At 42.0% G+C, this 17,805-nt stretch overlaps 1 protein-coding gene across 1 annotated transcript in view; it reads left to right on the forward strand.

Moving 5' to 3' along the window:
* Positions 1-17,805, forward strand: part of GUCY2C (guanylate cyclase 2C) — a 48,327-nt gene that overhangs the window by 3,874 nt on the left and 26,648 nt on the right. The window contains exons 4-11 of the mRNA XM_050903784.1: positions 1,900-2,115; positions 5,108-5,229; positions 6,097-6,193; positions 8,903-9,017; positions 10,214-10,349; positions 12,903-12,988; positions 13,420-13,531; positions 17,043-17,124. Of these exons, the coding sequence (XP_050759741.1) occupies positions 1,900-2,115; positions 5,108-5,229; positions 6,097-6,193; positions 8,903-9,017; positions 10,214-10,349; positions 12,903-12,988; positions 13,420-13,531; positions 17,043-17,124 (966 nt within the window). The remainder of the gene's footprint in view (positions 1-1,899; positions 2,116-5,107; positions 5,230-6,096; positions 6,194-8,902; positions 9,018-10,213; positions 10,350-12,902; positions 12,989-13,419; positions 13,532-17,042; positions 17,125-17,805) is intronic.

Raw genomic sequence — 17,805 nt, forward strand, 5'->3', positions numbered from 1 at the left:
CCTGCGACGGCCCGGCTGCTGCCTGCGCTCGGCCGCCGCTCTCCGGGTTTCATCTTTGGCTTGTCAAATGGACATTAAGTGACGCTGAGTGTTAACTGCAAGAGCTCTATAAGCACAACGGCTGCTGGGATGTTGCGACAGAACAGTGGAAGTAACAAGAGTGGTTCGGGATTAGCCCAACTGTCTACCTCCAACTTCTTGACCATCTCTAATTCAGGAAATCATTGGGCAATGATTAATGGGATGAAATTTAACAAGTCCAAATGCGGGATTCTGCACCTAGGACAGAGTAACACCAGGCACAAGTATAAATTGGGAGAGGAGTGGCTGGAGAGCAGCCCTGCAGAAAGGGATCTGGGGGTGCTGGTTGACAGCAGGCTCAATAGGAGTCAGCAGCGTGCCCTGGCAGCCCAGAGGGCAAACCGTGTCCTGGGGTGCATCAAACACAGTATAACCAGCTGGTCAAAAGAGGTGATTATCCTGCTGTATTCAGCATTGGTGCAGCCTCACCTTGAGTACTGTGTGCAGTTCTAGGCCCCACAATTTCAGAAGGATATTAAGGTCCTTGAATGTGTCCAGAGGAGGGCAACAAAGCTGGTGACACAGCTGGAAGGAATGTCCTATAAGGAGTGGCTAAGGACTTTGGGCTTGTCTAGTTTGGAGAAAAGGAGGCTGAGGGGTGACCTCATTGCTCTCTACAGCTTCCTGAGGAGGGGAAGTGGAGAGGGAGGTGCTGATCTCTTCTCCCTGGTATCCAGTGATAGGACGCATTGGAATGGTTCAAAGCTGTGCTGGGGGAGGTTTAGACTTGACATTAGGAAGCATTTCTTTACTGAGAGGGCGGTCAAACACTGGAACAGGCTTCCTAGAGAGGTATTCAATTCCCCAAGCCTGTCAGTGTTTAAGAGGCATTTGGACAATGCCCTTATAACATGCTTTAGCTTTTGGTCAGCCCTGAATTGGTCAGGCAGTTGGACTAGATGATCATTGTAGGTCCCTTCCGACTGAAATAGCCTAGTCCTATTCTATTCCATTCTATTCTATTCTATTCTAAGTCAGTCAGAAAAATGTCCGTTTCATTAGTGAAATACTCTCCCTGGCATTACTTATTACATCATCTGTGACTGTTTCTGTTGCAACAAGTATAAACCCTGTGATTTGGTAAGTGGGCTTTACCTGGAAAATAAAGTTTTGTCACAATAATGCTAACAACTCTAATGGCCATGTTTTTTGCGGGCAAAATTCCCTGTCATAAAAAAGCACTTACTGTACAAGACCTAAATATTTTGAGTCTAGTCTGATAAGATTGCAGCATCTAGGAAAATACTTTTATCCTTAAAAACTTATTGTCTCTGTGGATAAAAAATATCTTTGTTTTACAAATTCCCTGCCAGCAGAGGGTTGCCTTAGTTTTTCTCCCTGACTGCTGCTGTTGTACAGTTCCTAAAATATGCCATAGTGAAACTAAAAGACTTTTCGTTTGAGCTGTAGGAGTAAAGCTTTTTTGATGGCAAAAAGCTGTCACCTTCCAGCACTGCCCCAATAAAGAGATCAAATCCATCCCATGTTAATGGCAGCTGGAGAGCCGAATCAGATGCGTCCTTGAGCCTGTGACTCCTGTCACAGCCCTTGGGCTGAAATGGTGCATGGTATTCAAAAAGGCATGGGGAATTGGGGGCAGTGAGAGAAGCTGCCTGGACCAGTTCAACAGGGCTTTTCAGTGCCAATACTGACTTGAAATCTGCTTGTGTTCTTGAGGAGCCTTCTGTTTCAGGTTCAAATTGCTGTTAAACTAATGCAGGGCACAAGACAAGAGGGAGCTGAGGATGGAAATCATGTGGTAGCTGCCTTGGTGCGACAGCAATCCATTCAGACTTGTCCTCTTGTCTCTCCCTTCAGACTTGAAACAATACTGAGCCTGCCTCTGATCTCTGTAGGGAGTTTTGGACTGTCCTGTGACTACAAAGTAAACCTAACCCGCCTTCTGACCCCAGCCAGGAAAGTGAATGAATTCTTCTATTATTTTTGGAAAGAATCTCGGCTGCCATTCAAAACAACAAGCTGGGAATCTGCCTACATTTACAAGAGGAACGAAAACTCGGAGGCATGCCTCTGGTAAGATCCCGATTCACTTCTGACCCGGCTGTTGATAAACTCCGTCTCCATCCTCAGACATGGTTCTTACAAGCTGTCCTTCAAGTCCTACATTTTGGGAGATACCTTATGGCTACCAAGGAATGAGAGAAGGAAAAAATGAATTATACCCTTTAGCTGTACTGCATATCTGAATGTTTCACTCAGTCTACTTTTAAGTATTCTCAAGCCTTGGCTTTTCCTGTGGACAGCATGGCCCACATCTTGTCCCTGCTGGAAATACCTGTTTACTGCATCCTTGATGTAAATAGTGTGACATGAGAGGCTCCTCCATTGGGCTCTCCATAGATGCCTTTTTAGGTCAGGGGTCTTATCAAGCTCTTGTAATGTTTCTCCACATTAATGGCTTTGATCTGTGGGCACTACTGTTACTCCAAAACATTTCCAAAGTTCAAACTATATCTTTCTGGGAACAAAATGACCCCCAATGATTGCAGAGTTTAAGCTATGCTCTCACCAGTTTGGAGGAAAGGAGACAGTTTTCACTTTGTGACCTGAAACATCAGCCTGAGCTTGATTCTCAAGAACGCTGGGTTTTCCTCTTGCCTAAAACCAAAGACTGTTTTTAGATAGACAGACTCTTTAATATACTGATATTTATCATTACTCTTCTATTATTGACTCTTATTTAATTTGCAACTCATGTGAGTGTTTCTATGCTCCTTTGAATTTTTTTTCCAATTTTGGGACTGTCCTGATTTCAGCTGGGATAGAGTTAATTTTCCTCCTAGTAGCTGCTATAGTGTAGCGTTTTGGATTTAGAAGGAAAATAATGTTGATAACACACTGATGTTTTTAGTTGTTGCTAAGCAGTGCTTATCTGAAGTCAAGGACTTTTCAGTTTCCCATGCTCTGCCAGCAAGCAGATGTGCAAGAAGCTGGGAGGGAGTATGGCCAGGACAGCTGACGTGAACTAGCCAAAGGGATATTCCATACCATAGAACGTCATGCCCAGTATCTAAACTGGGGGGAGTTGGCTGGGAGGGGCAGATCGCTGCTCAGGAACTAACTGGGCATCGGTCAGCAGGTGGTGAGCAATTGCATTGTGCATCACTTGTTTTGCTTATTCTATTTCTTTTAGTATTATTATTGTCATATTATTATTATTATTATCATTATTTTTCCTTCCTTTTTGTCCTATTAAACTGTCTTTATCTCAACCCACGAGGTTTCTTTTTTTCGATTCTCTCCCCCATCCTACTGGGTGGGGGGAGTGAGCGAGCGACTGCGTGGTGCTTAGTTGCCGGCTGGGGTTAAACCATGACAGGGATATAAAATGCTGATTAATTTAAAAAAAAAAAATCTCTTTTCTCCTACTAATTTTAGAAATGTAGCTCAAATGCAGCCAAGAGTTCATGGAAGTAACTATTATTTATCTTTTCAATTCATAACCTGAGGAACTTGCAGAATTTTAAGCAAAATTTATGACTGTATTGGCTTCAGAGTGATATAAGCATGTACTTACAGAATATTTTGTATACAGAATTTTTTTTTTTTCTGAATTAAGGGGCCTAAAAACTGATCTCCAGTTCACTGTTTTGTAGATATTTAGGGACTTTTATTGTTTCCTCCTTCTTTTTTAGTATAGATAGCAACTTGATCACACAATATAATTGTTATGATTACCTCTCTTTGATGCTTTGAAACATCAGTGCACTTTGCTTATCTCTTACTACAACCCCTATTTCTCCATGTTTGCAGCTATAATTGCCAATGCACTACACACACTTTAGCTAAATCCCTTTAATCCTGCAGGTTTCATACCTTTCAGGGAAGTCAATGCATGTAAGTTATTTCCCAAGTGTTTCTTACCTTGTCTTTATTAATACTTCTGTTCAGGACCTTCTTTATGACTTCAAAATTGTTTGAGCTCCTTTTCTTTATTGTTGAATTAACAAAAAATTTAAAATTAATTTTGTATCTCTGCCCATTTTTCATGCTAATATAGTTGTAAAAATGCATCTCATTCTGCTTTAATAGAAACTGTCAGCTTGAAGGTTATTGAACTGTCTAATTTAAAAATCCATTTTTGCTAAAGTACAAGTTATAATGCATGGGCTAATTGTTTTCCCCATATATGTATAAAAATAAGTGAATACCCACAGTGACAGCAAAATCAGGTTATGTCTCACCTATGCATATGTTCCTGTAAATTAATGGTTAATGATTCTGTTCCTGAAAAAAAATGGGAAGCAAAAGATACTTAGTACCTTATCGGACTGCGATCTCTGTCGCTAGATCAAAAGTTAAGCAGTTTGAAAACAAAGAGATTTCTTTTGGTTTTCCCTCTGCATTAACTTTATTTCAGACAGAATGTCTCTTCTCAGACACAACATGTTGAGGCAAGAATAGTATTTAGGAGTTGGCTGTTTTTGCTTAATCTTTTGGCTAGCTTTTACTCACTTGGTTGTTTTTTTTGCTGTCCTCATTTTTCCTCTTCAAGTTTTAACTGACTCCATACAGGGGATTTTGTTGCTACTTCCCTTCCTTCACTTCTCTCACAGTCAGGGTACATGTGTGGTTTTTGTCTCAGTTCTTTCTGCAGGTCCCATTTACTCCTTTGAACCTTCACATGTGTCTTCTAAGATTACCACTGACATCTTAAAACAGCAGAGCTTCCAGGCTCTGCCTCCCAGTTAGTCTCACTTACTGTAATTTCCCCATATCCCTGATTTCTTTTCTTAATTGTTAATGTCTTTTTACATCATTGTATTCTCCAAACCCATCCTTTGTACAACCAGGCTCAAATACCTCTGGGTGACTTTCCAAACACTTCTAAGTCTTTCATGCCCTGTATTGATTTTCTCTCTTCTATTGCTGCAGAAAAAAATGTTCCATACCGCCTTACAAACACTCTTGTGTGCTGTAAATAGCCTATCTCGCATTTTGGCTTATTTAGGAGAATGTGAGGAGTTAGCAATTTTCTGACAATATCTGTGCTCCCTTGTGTCAGGTACATGAATGCGCTAGAGGCTGGAATCACACACTTCTCTGAAAAACTGAAGTTCAAGGAGATTTTAAGGACTCCGGAGCAGCTTAAAGAAACTGTGAAAGATTCAAACCGGAAAAGCAATGGTAAGGGAGGGCTGAGGGTGCACTCTCCCCTGCAGGTAAGTTGCTTTTCCCAGGAAATCAGACCTACCCCTTAGTTATATTTTAGGGATAGTCTTTCCACAGAAATGGTGGAGAAATGCAGATATTCCAATTCACATGGATGCAAACATAAAATGGCACGAAGTTCCTAGATTCCTCTCTCCATCCCCATAAAATATGGGGGAACATCCTGGTTCCAGAGAGATTTTTTAGTGAATTATCCCATCTAGGCACAAGCTCCATTTTGTGAAAGATTCAGAAATCCAGGAATCACAACTCCTAAGAAGGGCCTTAGATACTACAAGAATGCTTAGCTCTCTACCATTCCTGTGTTTGCAGCCCTGGTACATATATGGGCATCATTTGTGCCATCAAGGGGCAATTCTTCTGGAATTGATCCATCTAAACCAGAAAAATGGATGAGTAAATACCTCATCTTCTCCTAAAACTAAGCACCTGGCATCAGCAGGCCAAGTGAATGCGAGAGCAATAAGCAAGCCAATGAAAGTATTACTTGAATGCCATTTAACTTGGAAATGTTCATATTCAGTGGCCTGTATTGCATCAGAACTGCTAACGCTGATTTGAGTGAGATAATGGTAGTTCTCTGGTGCAATCAGACAGAAAATGGTGCAGGCGTTGAGGCACCTTTTACCACTTTCCCTCAAATATCCCGGTCTTGCTGCAGAGAGGCTGTGGCTCTGTGCCTGGGTCCCAGCGCAGCGCAGGTAACGTGCCTTAGCCCAGCATTGCTCTACTGCCTGCTACCTAAGCGCAGGGGAGCCGGCAAATGTCCTCTTCTTGTCTGTACCTTTCACCAATCTGTCTCCATTTTTGCCCAATCTGTAGTGATCATCATGTGTGGCTCTCCAGCTGACGTCAGCACAGACCTAGGGACGGGGGAAGTGGATAAGGACATTGTTATCATCCTGATAGATCTCTTCAAGTAAAGTATCACCTTTGCTTTTCCTTTTTTCTCTGCAGTTTGCTGAAGGATAGAGATAATGGAAATAGTCTGAGTGGAACTGTTTTGTTGAAGAAATGCTCTCACAAAATGTTTTCCATTGCCATCTTTCCTCATGTCTTGCCATTTATCTAAGCTGCTTAGTGTTTAATTTGTGGCACATCCTCTACAACATTCCTTTTAGTTCACATAATATTTTTCTAAAAGGCAGTGACAGAGCAGGTAGGGTTAACACCATCCTGTGGACTCCTCACTGCAGGAAGCCATGAGAGAACCACAGAGTCCAAAGTCAGAATGGTCATGAGTTGCTCATATGATATATTGTACATTTTTCATACACTCTGCCCAATCAGACAATTATGTAAATGTGGCTTACAGTATTTTTTCCTAGGCTCCGTTTATTCCATTTTTAAATGATTTAAGAGTGGTACAACTGTCTCTTCCACTTTATAACTCTTCCATTTTATAACCGTCTCTTCAACATCTTTATAACTACGTAAATCTAACTTTTCAGAGACGTTTCTTAGTAGACAACCTAAGTTTTCTGTTGTTCAATTTCATCTTTATATTACTAATTACAAAATCTTTATAGATGAGGACTGATATAAACTGGCCTTATCAATGGTAGCCTCAAAAGCTTTGTCTGTATATGAGGACCGAGAGCTGACCTCTGGCCCTAAGCCTAAGTGACACAGCACAGCTCACATCCATGTGGATAAGTGTAGAAGCCCAAACTGCTTTTTGGGTATGGCTCCGGTCACCATAGCAAGTCACCGTCTGGGAGAAAGCTAGTTGACCTAGACCAAAACCATGCCCAGGACTGTGCGGGCAGCTTAATCCTATGGATGATCACAAGGCAAATGTATATGCCCATGTCTCGATCTTACTTATTTCACTGTTGATGTAGCAAAAGAATCCATGAACTTCCAGGGCCTGTGGGACTTTCCAGCCCTCACGTCTAAAGCTGACGTTGACAGGGCAGGCCTGAGGCACTTCGGATTAATGACTTCAGTCATTTAACCTTTGGGTCTAAACTGGAGCCTATGGTTCAAGTTCTAACAGGATCTTCTCTGTCCCGTACACTTTCAAGTTCACCATATATATTTTTCAGAAGTGCTTCTAAGAGCTTTAGACTTTCCACCACTTTATCCAGGCGCTAGGAACCCCCAGTTGCTTTTCCTGAGGCAACTGGCCACAATTCCTATCTCTTTGCAAATGTACAATGGGAACTACATACGTGAGTGCTTTTACTTACTGGTGTTGCATCTATAATTGTTGCCTTATAATAGGTGAGGGTGATTAGGGTCTTCTCTGCTGTGATATGCATCCTTCTGATATACCCAGCTGCCTCAGCCCATTTTATATGCTGCCCTCCTTAAATTTGCTACATACCCCTGATTTTGCTGAATATCTCAAATCATGTTCTTCTTCTTAAAACAGAAACAAAACACAGACACATGTGTTAGATCCAAACTCAAGCTGTAGGAGAAGACAGTAGGCAAGGTCCCATGCTTCTCCAGGAGTCAAGTCCCTCAGACAAAGTGATGGATTTAAATTTTCTTCAGCTCTGAGCCCTCTGGCAGCCAGGACACAAACACAGTGTTAAAGCCTACCTCAGGGGAGGTGGGATGCTGTAGGATTATCCAGTCTGGTGGAGTCTAATGAAGTTTCCTTTTCACCTGGCTAGTTCAGTCTGAGCCTGAATGAAAAGCACTTTGAAATTCTTCAGGGTGAAAAGTACAATGTATAAGTCGGAAGGTTCAGGGAAAGGCAGGGACAGGGCTCTGGTGTCAGGATCCCATCTGATGGCTATGGAGTGGAGCCTGTGGTCTCCAAAAAATTCTTAATACAGTACTGACTGAAAAAATAAAAGGATGATCAAACATGAATAATGAGATGAAGGCTCATACAATTATTTTTTTAATCAGTCCAGCTATAGCAATGACAGATGCTGCCACTTGACACTAATATCTATTGCTAAATTCCTCTGTAACATGTGAATCCCGTGGTTGCCAGTCTGCAAAGCACTTCCAGATGGCCTGTCAGGGTGATGAAACCAAAGATACCTGAAAGCTACAACCTTTTCTGCTTGTTTTAGCATAGTTTTCAAGTTCACATAGTTTCCTCTGATTTTCCTAGCTCACTGAATTAAGTAAATCAATAAGCTGCTCTCTGCACCTCTCTGATTGTTTCATGCCCTCCTGTTAAATGCTTTTAGTGCAAATCCTGCTCTGATCAATTCTAGCAGGAAATACCAAAATTAGAGGAACATGCAAAAGAGTGCAGAAGAGGTCAGAAACATGCACAATAACATGAAGAAACTACAGATTGCAGTACTGTGGATTCCAAGAAGAGACTCAGTTTTAATAAATATAAGAGTCTGCTTGAAAGAAGAGGAAATAAGCAGGACAGAAACCAAACAGTTACAATAATAACAGTAATTCACTGCAACCTTTGAGTTTCAGATTGCCAGATCTCTTTGATACTACCTTTTAATGTAGTTAAGCACAGAAGCTGGCATCAGGGAATGAACAACACAAAGAGTTTTGTCCATGATGAAATTTCATTTTTAGAACTACTGTTTTAACCTGTTAAATAACAGTGCCACTTGGGAGAGGACAGTGATTCTGTCATGGTTACCACTGCCCCTGTTGCTGATTGTTCGTGGGGTTCTTGTGCTTTGCTTTGCAGTAACACGTACTTCAGAAACAACAACTCAGCCCGTTACATGCAGAATGTACTTGTCCTGACTCTGCCACCAGCCAATTACAGTTTGAATACCATAAAGACTGAGGATGCCGTCCTGGTAATCACACTATTTTATATCTGATTATTGCATTCAGTTCATTCATGTTTGTGCACTAGGAAACGAAAACAAAAGATGCAGCTGTAATCATCCCCCATCATGCTTCTATGTTGATATTTTCTTACATTATTGCAGGATGACATTTTGTCCTGCTGTAATGACGTAAAAATATAGTATCATAAGCCAAACATGCAGGGTCTCGTATTCCTGCTTTGTGAAGTTCAACTCAAGCTTTTAATTTGGTCTGCAAGTGTCATGTTCACGGGGCATGAGGGAGACTTATAGGTACATGGCCTTTTGACTCCACTTCTGAGTGACTGACAATCTTATATGTAGCTGCAAGGCATCACTGAAGGAAGATCTATAGGTGTAATCCAGATGTGAGCATGGTAAGTTCAGAACTAATAATTGACTGATTTTTGTGTGCAGATAAGTATAAGTGGTGGCAACCATCGCTGTTTCTGTCCAGGGGCTTTCCAGTTAAACAGGAACTTTTTTTTCTGTAGGAAATATATATTTTTTTTAATTTCCTGAAAAGCAGAAACTATGCAAACCCTGTATCTGCTTAGTGAAACTGATACTCCTGCTGTCTGCCCAGGAAGAAGACTAAACCTGTGGAGTTCCTCCCAGGATTTGTGGCTTTGAGCTCCAGCTCTCCAGCAGGCAGCCTGAAGCTTCTGGCTGGATTTACAGGGCTTCCTGATCCCCCAGCCTGGGCCTAAGCTGGCTTTTTGGGTGCCAGCTCTATGGCAGCCTACTGGAAATTCTGGCACAGCTCCTTGCCCCTGAGCTGTGGCCATCTGGAAGCTCAGACTTGCTGGCACCACACCAGATTATCTACACAGAAAGTCTAATCCAAAGCCAGGGGCTTTGGGTCCCACTGAGCAGACCTGCCCAGAACCTACAACGTAGGATTTCTTGAATCCTTTGCGCCAGGATCAGCATACCAGAGCTTTACATTGGCCTCTTACAAGTTTTCACCACTTCCTTGTCGTCATACACCAAAAATATATTTTGTTTACCTTTATTTTTCCAAGCAAGAATGCTGATGTAGCATTGCCCATCTACTCAGTGTTCAGCAGATTCTGGTCTTCCATGCTGGCGTTTTTGCCAAATGGAGACCACCAAAGATATTGTAGCTTTAAGGCAGAAACATGAACTCTCAAATTGCCGTTTTTCTTTTTCTCCTCTTCTAGATGGAAGATGACTTTGTCATTGGCTATTTTAATGCAGTCTTGCTGTTTGGACATATTCTGAAGAAATTTATCCTCTCCCAGAGCCCAGTGTCACCTCTCAGTTTCATCAACGAATTCCGAAATACCACTTTTGAAGGTAAAAAAAGTACAGTCCTGTGCAGGGTTCACTAAATTGATGAGGGGATATAAATTTGGTTTTAAGCACTCTTAGGATAAGTCACTTCTACACTAAACAAGTCCAAGCCCTTCAATGAGTTTTATGTCCACTCTTTTTTCTTTTCCTATCATTTTTTCCAAGGATGTTATCTTCAGTATTAGCAGAAGCACTACATAGCAGTCATGCAGAATCACCTCAGTGCATGCAACACAGAAAAGTAGAAAGTCAAAATGACGATCATTTGGAACATTGCAATTAGCAACAGACTGTTTGAGGACCAGACTCCTTTCTGGGCTGTTGCATCTTTCCTGCCGCTTTGAAATACAAAGCACATTTAAAGAACATTGCTCTCTAAGGAGGGGTGGGGGAAGAAGGAGAGACAGAGCTTCCCAGCCAGCAGAGATGGAGGACAGGGACAAGGACCTGAAGGTGGTGTCATTCTTTTGACAAAGAGCTGAACTCTTTATAGGGAGACTTTGGAAAATGAGAAAGGAGCTGGAAGAGTGAAGCATATGGGTGGGTTTCAGAGTCCATGCTTCCTCCAGAGACGACCTGGCATTCAGGTTGTTAATTCGTGACAGTGGCATTTCTACGCTTTTCCCCAAAGGTCTAGTCTTGACTTGAGACCAGTACGTATGAAATATGATTGATGTTCAAAATGACTCGGAAGTCCACTTAGCTAAGCTTTAATGAAGTAGTTTCAACCTTTTTCCAGTTTACAAAGCCATCGTAGGCCTGGGTGCCTGCAGTGTGAGTGTAAGCCAGCTGGCAATGGGTTGGCTCTTCTTAGTCAACTTTCTTGTTCCTCTCACAGGTTGTCTAGCACCAGTAAGCTTTTGTAGGCCACAAGCTTAAAATCACAGAATTCGATCATTAGGAAAAGACAGAGGCAAGACTTACACAAAGAAGTGACAACATTACCCCTCTGGGAGCAAAGTCCCAGCGTCGCTTCACATCAGAGATCTGTACCAAAATGACAACTCAAAGCTTTGTGTTTATGTCCGACGACTCAAAGCTTTGTGTTTATGTCCCACCTGCTTTCAGCAAACATGTGTAGAAGTTTCCCAGATTTTGCTAATATGGCCTAACAGGTTTTGGGCTTATCTTTGCTTTAACCATGGTATCCTAAACCTAGCAAAATATAGTTTACTAATTCCTCCTGGAGATAGCATCCTTTTTTGAATATCAGTAAACTCATCTCTTCAGTTTCATTCTAAATTTGAAAGGTAAGTTGCACAAGCTTTTTTACTTATCCAAAATAAATCATGCACTGTAATGCTCCACATTAGTTATAGGTTTAGTTTTAAAAAAAAAATCCTAAAAGTGAAAGGTGTTGAACCACTTTTATTCTTTCTTGTGCTGGAGGCTGGTAGAGTAGGGAGTTCATACAATAATTATTTTGATATTAAGAAGGTGGACCATGAAAAACTTAGCATCAGTTTTTGAGGTGAAAAGGGAGAAGGTTAATTCCTGAACTAAAATAATGATGATGATGAACTTCAGGACAAATAAAATAAGTCATCAGCAACAGCAGCAAAAGAGCAATCTGAAGCTGATCAAAAAGACTCTCCTGAAAAAAGAAGGGAAAAAATGAAGGTGAGACTTTCAGGATTGGTGGGCATTGGCTAAGCTTGTGCTCTTGTTGAAATGACTGACTTCATGAGACCAAAGTCAAGCCACGCTGAGGGACTTAGGAAGTTCCACCTTAAAATCCTTGGAATGTGCTACATAGGCAATTTCTCAATCTGCACATTTGCTGACATACAGAGGCAGGAGGTTAAAGGGAGAAAGAACCTGGTTAAAATAATATTATTAGAGCCAAGCAGGTAGCTCTCAAAAGAGTAAGGGGAATGAAAGTATCCCTATATTTCCTTTCTTGCTGATAGATTCAAACTGCAGGTGGAAACAGGCAATGATAGGACAAGGGGTAATGGCTTTAAACTGAAAGAGGGTAGATTTAGATTAGATACAAGGAAGAAGTTCTTCACTGTGAGGGTGGTGAGCCACTGGAACAGGTTTCCCAGAGAGGTTGTGGATGCCCCATCCCTGGAAGTGTTCAAGGCCAGGTTGGATGGGGCTTTGAGCAACCTGGTCTAGTGGAAGGTGTCCCTGCCCATGGCAGTGGGGTTGGAACTAGATAATCTTTAAGGGCCCTTCCAACCCAAACCATTCTATGATTCTGTGATTCTATGAATTTCCCTTCTCAATTCTAAAATGGTACCTTCAAGGGAGGTTACTCCGACATTCTTGGTATGTTGAAGTAAACCTGACAAATACATTTTTCTATAGCTTCAGGGAGGCTTTCCTTTTCAGTGCAGTCAGTTCAACACCTTTTATTGGATTTTGTAGAGAAAATGTAGCATGCTATTAAGAGAGAAGTAGCGCCACACTAAGCTGATATGTATTCTAGCATGTACATGAAGAAGAAAAATATCCCGAGCATCAGAAATCCTTTTATTTATCCCATCCTTCCTGCCACATATTTGTGTTTCTGAGAATGCAAGCCCTCTGACTAATTCCTTGTGTCCACAGGTGTACTGGGTCCTGTGGCTCTAGATGAATTTGGAGACATTGATACTAATTTGACCCTGCTGTACACGTCAGAGACTTCAAATCATGTACGTATGTCCAGGGAGCAACTGTTCGACCTTTTATATGAAAGGAGGAACAAAACACCCTGTACTATTGCATAAGAATGATGACAATAACTACAGCAGAAGTGGTGGTGTGCAGGCATGCTGTGCATGCCAGGAGGGGGACATGAGAGGTGTGCTGGAGACTGACAGGATTGATGTCATCTAGTGATTCAGTAAGTGAAGTGCAGCTGGTATTTTGTGGGACTGATACATTTCTTTTCAGAGAGAGGGGAGGAATGAGGAAGAATATGGCAGCCAAACATATGGCTATGCTGAGGTATGCACCACTGTAGCAGAAAGAGCAAGAATTACTTCAAGTTTGGGCAATATATTTATTAAGGGTAGTTTGAAGCAAGGGACAAAAGAGGGAGAGCACAGCTACTGACTGCATTTCTTCCCTCCTACACCCATAGTTCAGAACACTTCTGTATTTCAACACTCAAAAGAATGAGACTCACATGACGACTACCAGTCCGGATTTTGTCTGGAAGAACCACAAGCTGCCCAGTGATACTCCAGGCACTGGTGAGACACCCATTAAACCTACCTCTTCTTTGAAGACAAGTCACACAGTCCTAACATCCACCTGCTGTGCAATCCAGCACCCTTCACACTGCCCACAGCCAGTGATGCCAGGAGCTGGGGGCAGAACAGCATCTTTCCTTTCCCTGCCCCAGCCCCCCATGTTCTCTGCATCCAGCCCAATTCTAAACCTGCATTTCTGTTCAGGCGCTACTAAGTCTTCCATAGACTCCATACTGTACTAGTGATTGTGGGGAATACCATGGTGTGTTTTGGAAGAGGTCACCCCTGAATATAAAACCTTCACTAGAAGATGGTGGTGGTGTGAATTATTGTTTGAAAGACTGTTCAGGAAAGGCAGCAGAGTTCAGGTGATGATGAGTTATCTGACTCTGCATTTCTGTGTCACTGATGCAGCATGGTGGCTTCTGCTTGCCCCTTTATCCTTGTTGTAGGATAGGGAGCTGGGGAGAGGACACAGCACTGTGCAGATTCAAGGTGCTTCTCTGGAGGGGTCTCTTAGATGAGCTGGCTCCTTGCAGAAAGGCAATGGGAAACTCGGTTATTGCTCTATCTCCACTCAAACTTTAAATCTGAAATCCCAGAAATCACCACCTCCTCTTCTTTTGAGTTTTTGGTGACTCCTGGATAGAACAGTTGAACCCCCTTGTAATTCAGCATAGCAGAGTACAGCCTTGTCAGTCTGAGCAGATCGGGATTGTGTCCCCATGTAGACTGCTGCCACATGGTGACTGGCAATGGAAAGGTATTTTCTTCAGGGTATGATATGCAGGATAAAAATTATTGCAGTGGTGGTGGTTGCAAGGGTTAGTGCACATTGGGTTAGTTTTCACCTGAGTTATTCCCATCAGTGAATGTCCAAAGGTGCCACTGTTAAATGTCTCTGCTAAAGGCCTCCATTAGTTTACTGTACTGCTTACCTCCACTAGGGAATATTACAATGCAAACCAATAACTGGAGGAACAAAGACCTTCTGATAACTAGAAGTCCATTGACAGTAAGGTGGTACATGGATTCAAACACTTTTATTCCTCAGTAAAGTAAATCAGATGGCTTCAAATTAGGGCTTGCTGCTTGGCCCCAGCCTTCTCAGTGTTGCTCCAGTCCCATTCTCATTCATCCCGTGGTCCCCACAACATGCTGTGTTGTCAGAGGATCTCTGTGTCTTTAAAACATTCCCCTGAGTACATCTTTGTTTGAAGCTGCTGAACAAGGGCAAAAGAAAAATGTTTGGGAATTACAGAAAGCCAGTGTCTACAAACTAGTAGCTTAACATTCAGTGCTTAATGAAGGCCTGAATTTGTGGCCAAGCTACACTAAATCAAAGTAAAACCACCTCCCACAGGCACTTGATTATTTTGTTTTCACATTTTTAAAAAATAAACCTTCCTTCAGTGTGATTCTAAACGTATACATTCCCCCAAAGGGCAACTTTTTACGGCCAAAGTTTAAGTAAGTTTAAGTATGGCCAAAGCCAGTCAAAACTTTTCAACCAGAAATATGTTTTTTCCTCAAGTGAGGTGAACAAACACAGCAACCAGAGCCCTGCTCCTTCCTAAGCTGTAATTGAGAACAGCTGACCCAGTTCTGCTACCCTCCTTCCTCCTGGCATCCCTTAAAAAAAGGAGCTTCATTCACATTTTGCCATTATTCAGAAAGTTTGAACCCTCACTCTAAACATGGATAAGGTCAGCCTTCAATACACAAACGTTTCTGGTTCCAGAGGACCTGAAAACTTGTGATGCACTCTCTCTTTGTGTGTTGTAATACTAAGAGCCAGGAGGTGGTAGCAGAGCCTCAGGAACGGGAAATTGCGGTCCCACAGCGCTTCCATGGGCAACTTCAGCCTGCTGATTGTTAAGTTGCAAGCCACCATTCACAAAGCTTAAGTTTTAGAGAATTCGTAGGAAATGGCTTTGCACATTCTCATGTGTATGTCGTTTTATAGTGGTAACTTAATGTCCTTCCTTGGTGGAGGGAAACGGTAGTACTGACAGTTTTCAGTGGAGAGCATCAGACTAATACTAAGTTACTAGGAGGCCTTGAGACTGATGCTGGGATGAACACACAGAAAGAAGGTGGGGAGACGTGATACACAGAACAAAAAATCAAAACCAGAAAGCTGGATCCAAAATCCAGAGTTCCTAAACTGAATTCTGTGTCAGATGCAGACACTTACATTGATATGTTCAAAATCCCTGCCAAGCTGGTGTTTGATTCTGGAGGCAGCTAGTGTGTGTCTTGTTGCTTTTTATTTATTTATTAAATTTTACCCTTTATCGTTTTCCTGTGTGCCTTTATTTCTGTTTCTGGGCACATGCAGAAGTGCATTAGCCTCAGTAAGGCTAAGTAGCTCAGCTCTTTTACTGTCCATAACCAACATGGCAATCTGCAAAACTAGGTTCTCCTCTGCCTTCTTTGCCTGAGAGACTTGCTCAGTAGAGTAGATACACTCTAGATATGTGGCCACCAGACGAAGCTCTGCACTAAAGTTTGTGTATGTTAAAAGCTGTACCATGATTTTCATCTTGACCTCTTCTTGGATAACAAGTTCTCACGAGAAATGCTTTTCAAATCCACAAGTGGCTGTACTGTGTATCAGCTGAAATTCTGGGTGGAAGCTGTGTCTTCAGGTGTATCCCACCCTGAAGCAAATTATATCAGTAAAGACTCTGAGTGACAAAGGTATGGGTAGTGGTGGAAAATTCACTGTCAAAGAGGCATGTCTTTCTCACTGGGTGGGTACCCAGCAGGACTGGAAAGGAAAAGACATATGTTATAAAGTCTGAATCAGAAAGTCATCATTGAGTATTGTATTTAATGATAAAAACCATAGGGACCAAACATTTGTTCCCCAGTTCAGAGAAAGCCTTACCCAAAGAAGTCAGTGAAGAGCCCATTTTGCATTACGCCCTGGGTATGCTGGGGGAAAACAATGTTATTGGCCTGCCAATGACTCTGATTTCAAATGGTCAACTGCTTACCCCATCTACATCCCTATCCCACAGAGAGTTGTACCCAAGGTTTGCCTCCACCACCCACTCTTAAGAAGTTATTGAAAGGAGAAATCTGGCTGCTTAATTTTTTAAAATGTGGTTACTAAGAAAAGTCAGCTTTATTCCCGGACTACCCTAGTTTGTTTTTAAAGAGGAGAACACCTGGAAACTCTGCTGCTGAGCTGATGTGAGATTTAGTGCTGTTAAATCCACGTCCCACCTGAGTGTCCCTACAGAGTGCCCATGCCTCAGGTGGGGATGTAAGACTGCACTGCTCTGGGTCATGCTTCATCCCACAGTGAAAAGAGGCAGGCACGTGTCATCTCTAGGCAGTGCTGGACTTTACCAAAGCCTCTCAATTTGGATGTGACCAAAGAATATCCCTGCTCAGCTACTGTGACTTGCACATGTGTGGGTAAGGGTAATTTCTTAAATGTAATAATGTTTTTCAGTGTCTTTTGTCAAGTTGTTTATTTTTCAGTTTTTCTTTTCTGCAGGCCCACACATCTTGACCGTTGCTGTCTTTACACTCACGGGAATTGTGATTCTGGTTCTGATCATCTCTTTGCTGATTCTAAGGTACCAACCCCTTTGGCCCTCTGTTTGTCCTTGAACAGTTTTCCTGCCTTTGAACTCTCCTTGAAGAGCCATTAATTAGCTTACTTTGCATACCTGGGTGGTTGCCCTCAGTGTGAACTCTTTAGTATATGCCAAGTAGTGTTTGCATCCATAGCGTTGTTATGTCAGGTTAATAATCAAGGGAGAAGATGCAGCAAGGCTCAGAGTTTTTTCATCTGCTAAAAAGCTCTGAATCCTATACATACACGGAAACATGTATCTCAGACCAGTCTTCAGACTTTTTCCACTTACTGCCCATCTTCAGCTTACTTGGGGTTCACTTATGTTTCTTTAACCTATTGGTGACATAAAAGTTCAATCTAGAAGGAGGTATTTGTCTTGAGTCACTGTAGGAATCAAAACACCATAAGGTTTGGGTGCTTTCATTGCATGGATCCACCCTGTCTTTCAGTTTCCTCCGACTCAGTCCAACTCCTCGCATACCGACTTTTCTAACAGTTAGAATTTCCTAAGTATAACACAGTTCAACTTTATCATGATGGAAAAAGGAGAAATAGAAATCAATGATGTCTCCTTTTGCCACCCCATTTCCAAAGTATATGGTTTTCTTTCATATTTAAAAAAATTGTCTTACCTGTGCATCTGTTTTCAGTAGCTCAGCATCCCTCTTTGCTATATATT

The sequence above is a fragment of the Gymnogyps californianus genome, chromosome 1, assembly GCF_018139145.2.
Source record: "Gymnogyps californianus isolate 813 chromosome 1, ASM1813914v2, whole genome shotgun sequence".
In the NCBI taxonomy this organism is placed as follows: Eukaryota; Metazoa; Chordata; class Aves; order Accipitriformes; family Cathartidae; genus Gymnogyps; species Gymnogyps californianus.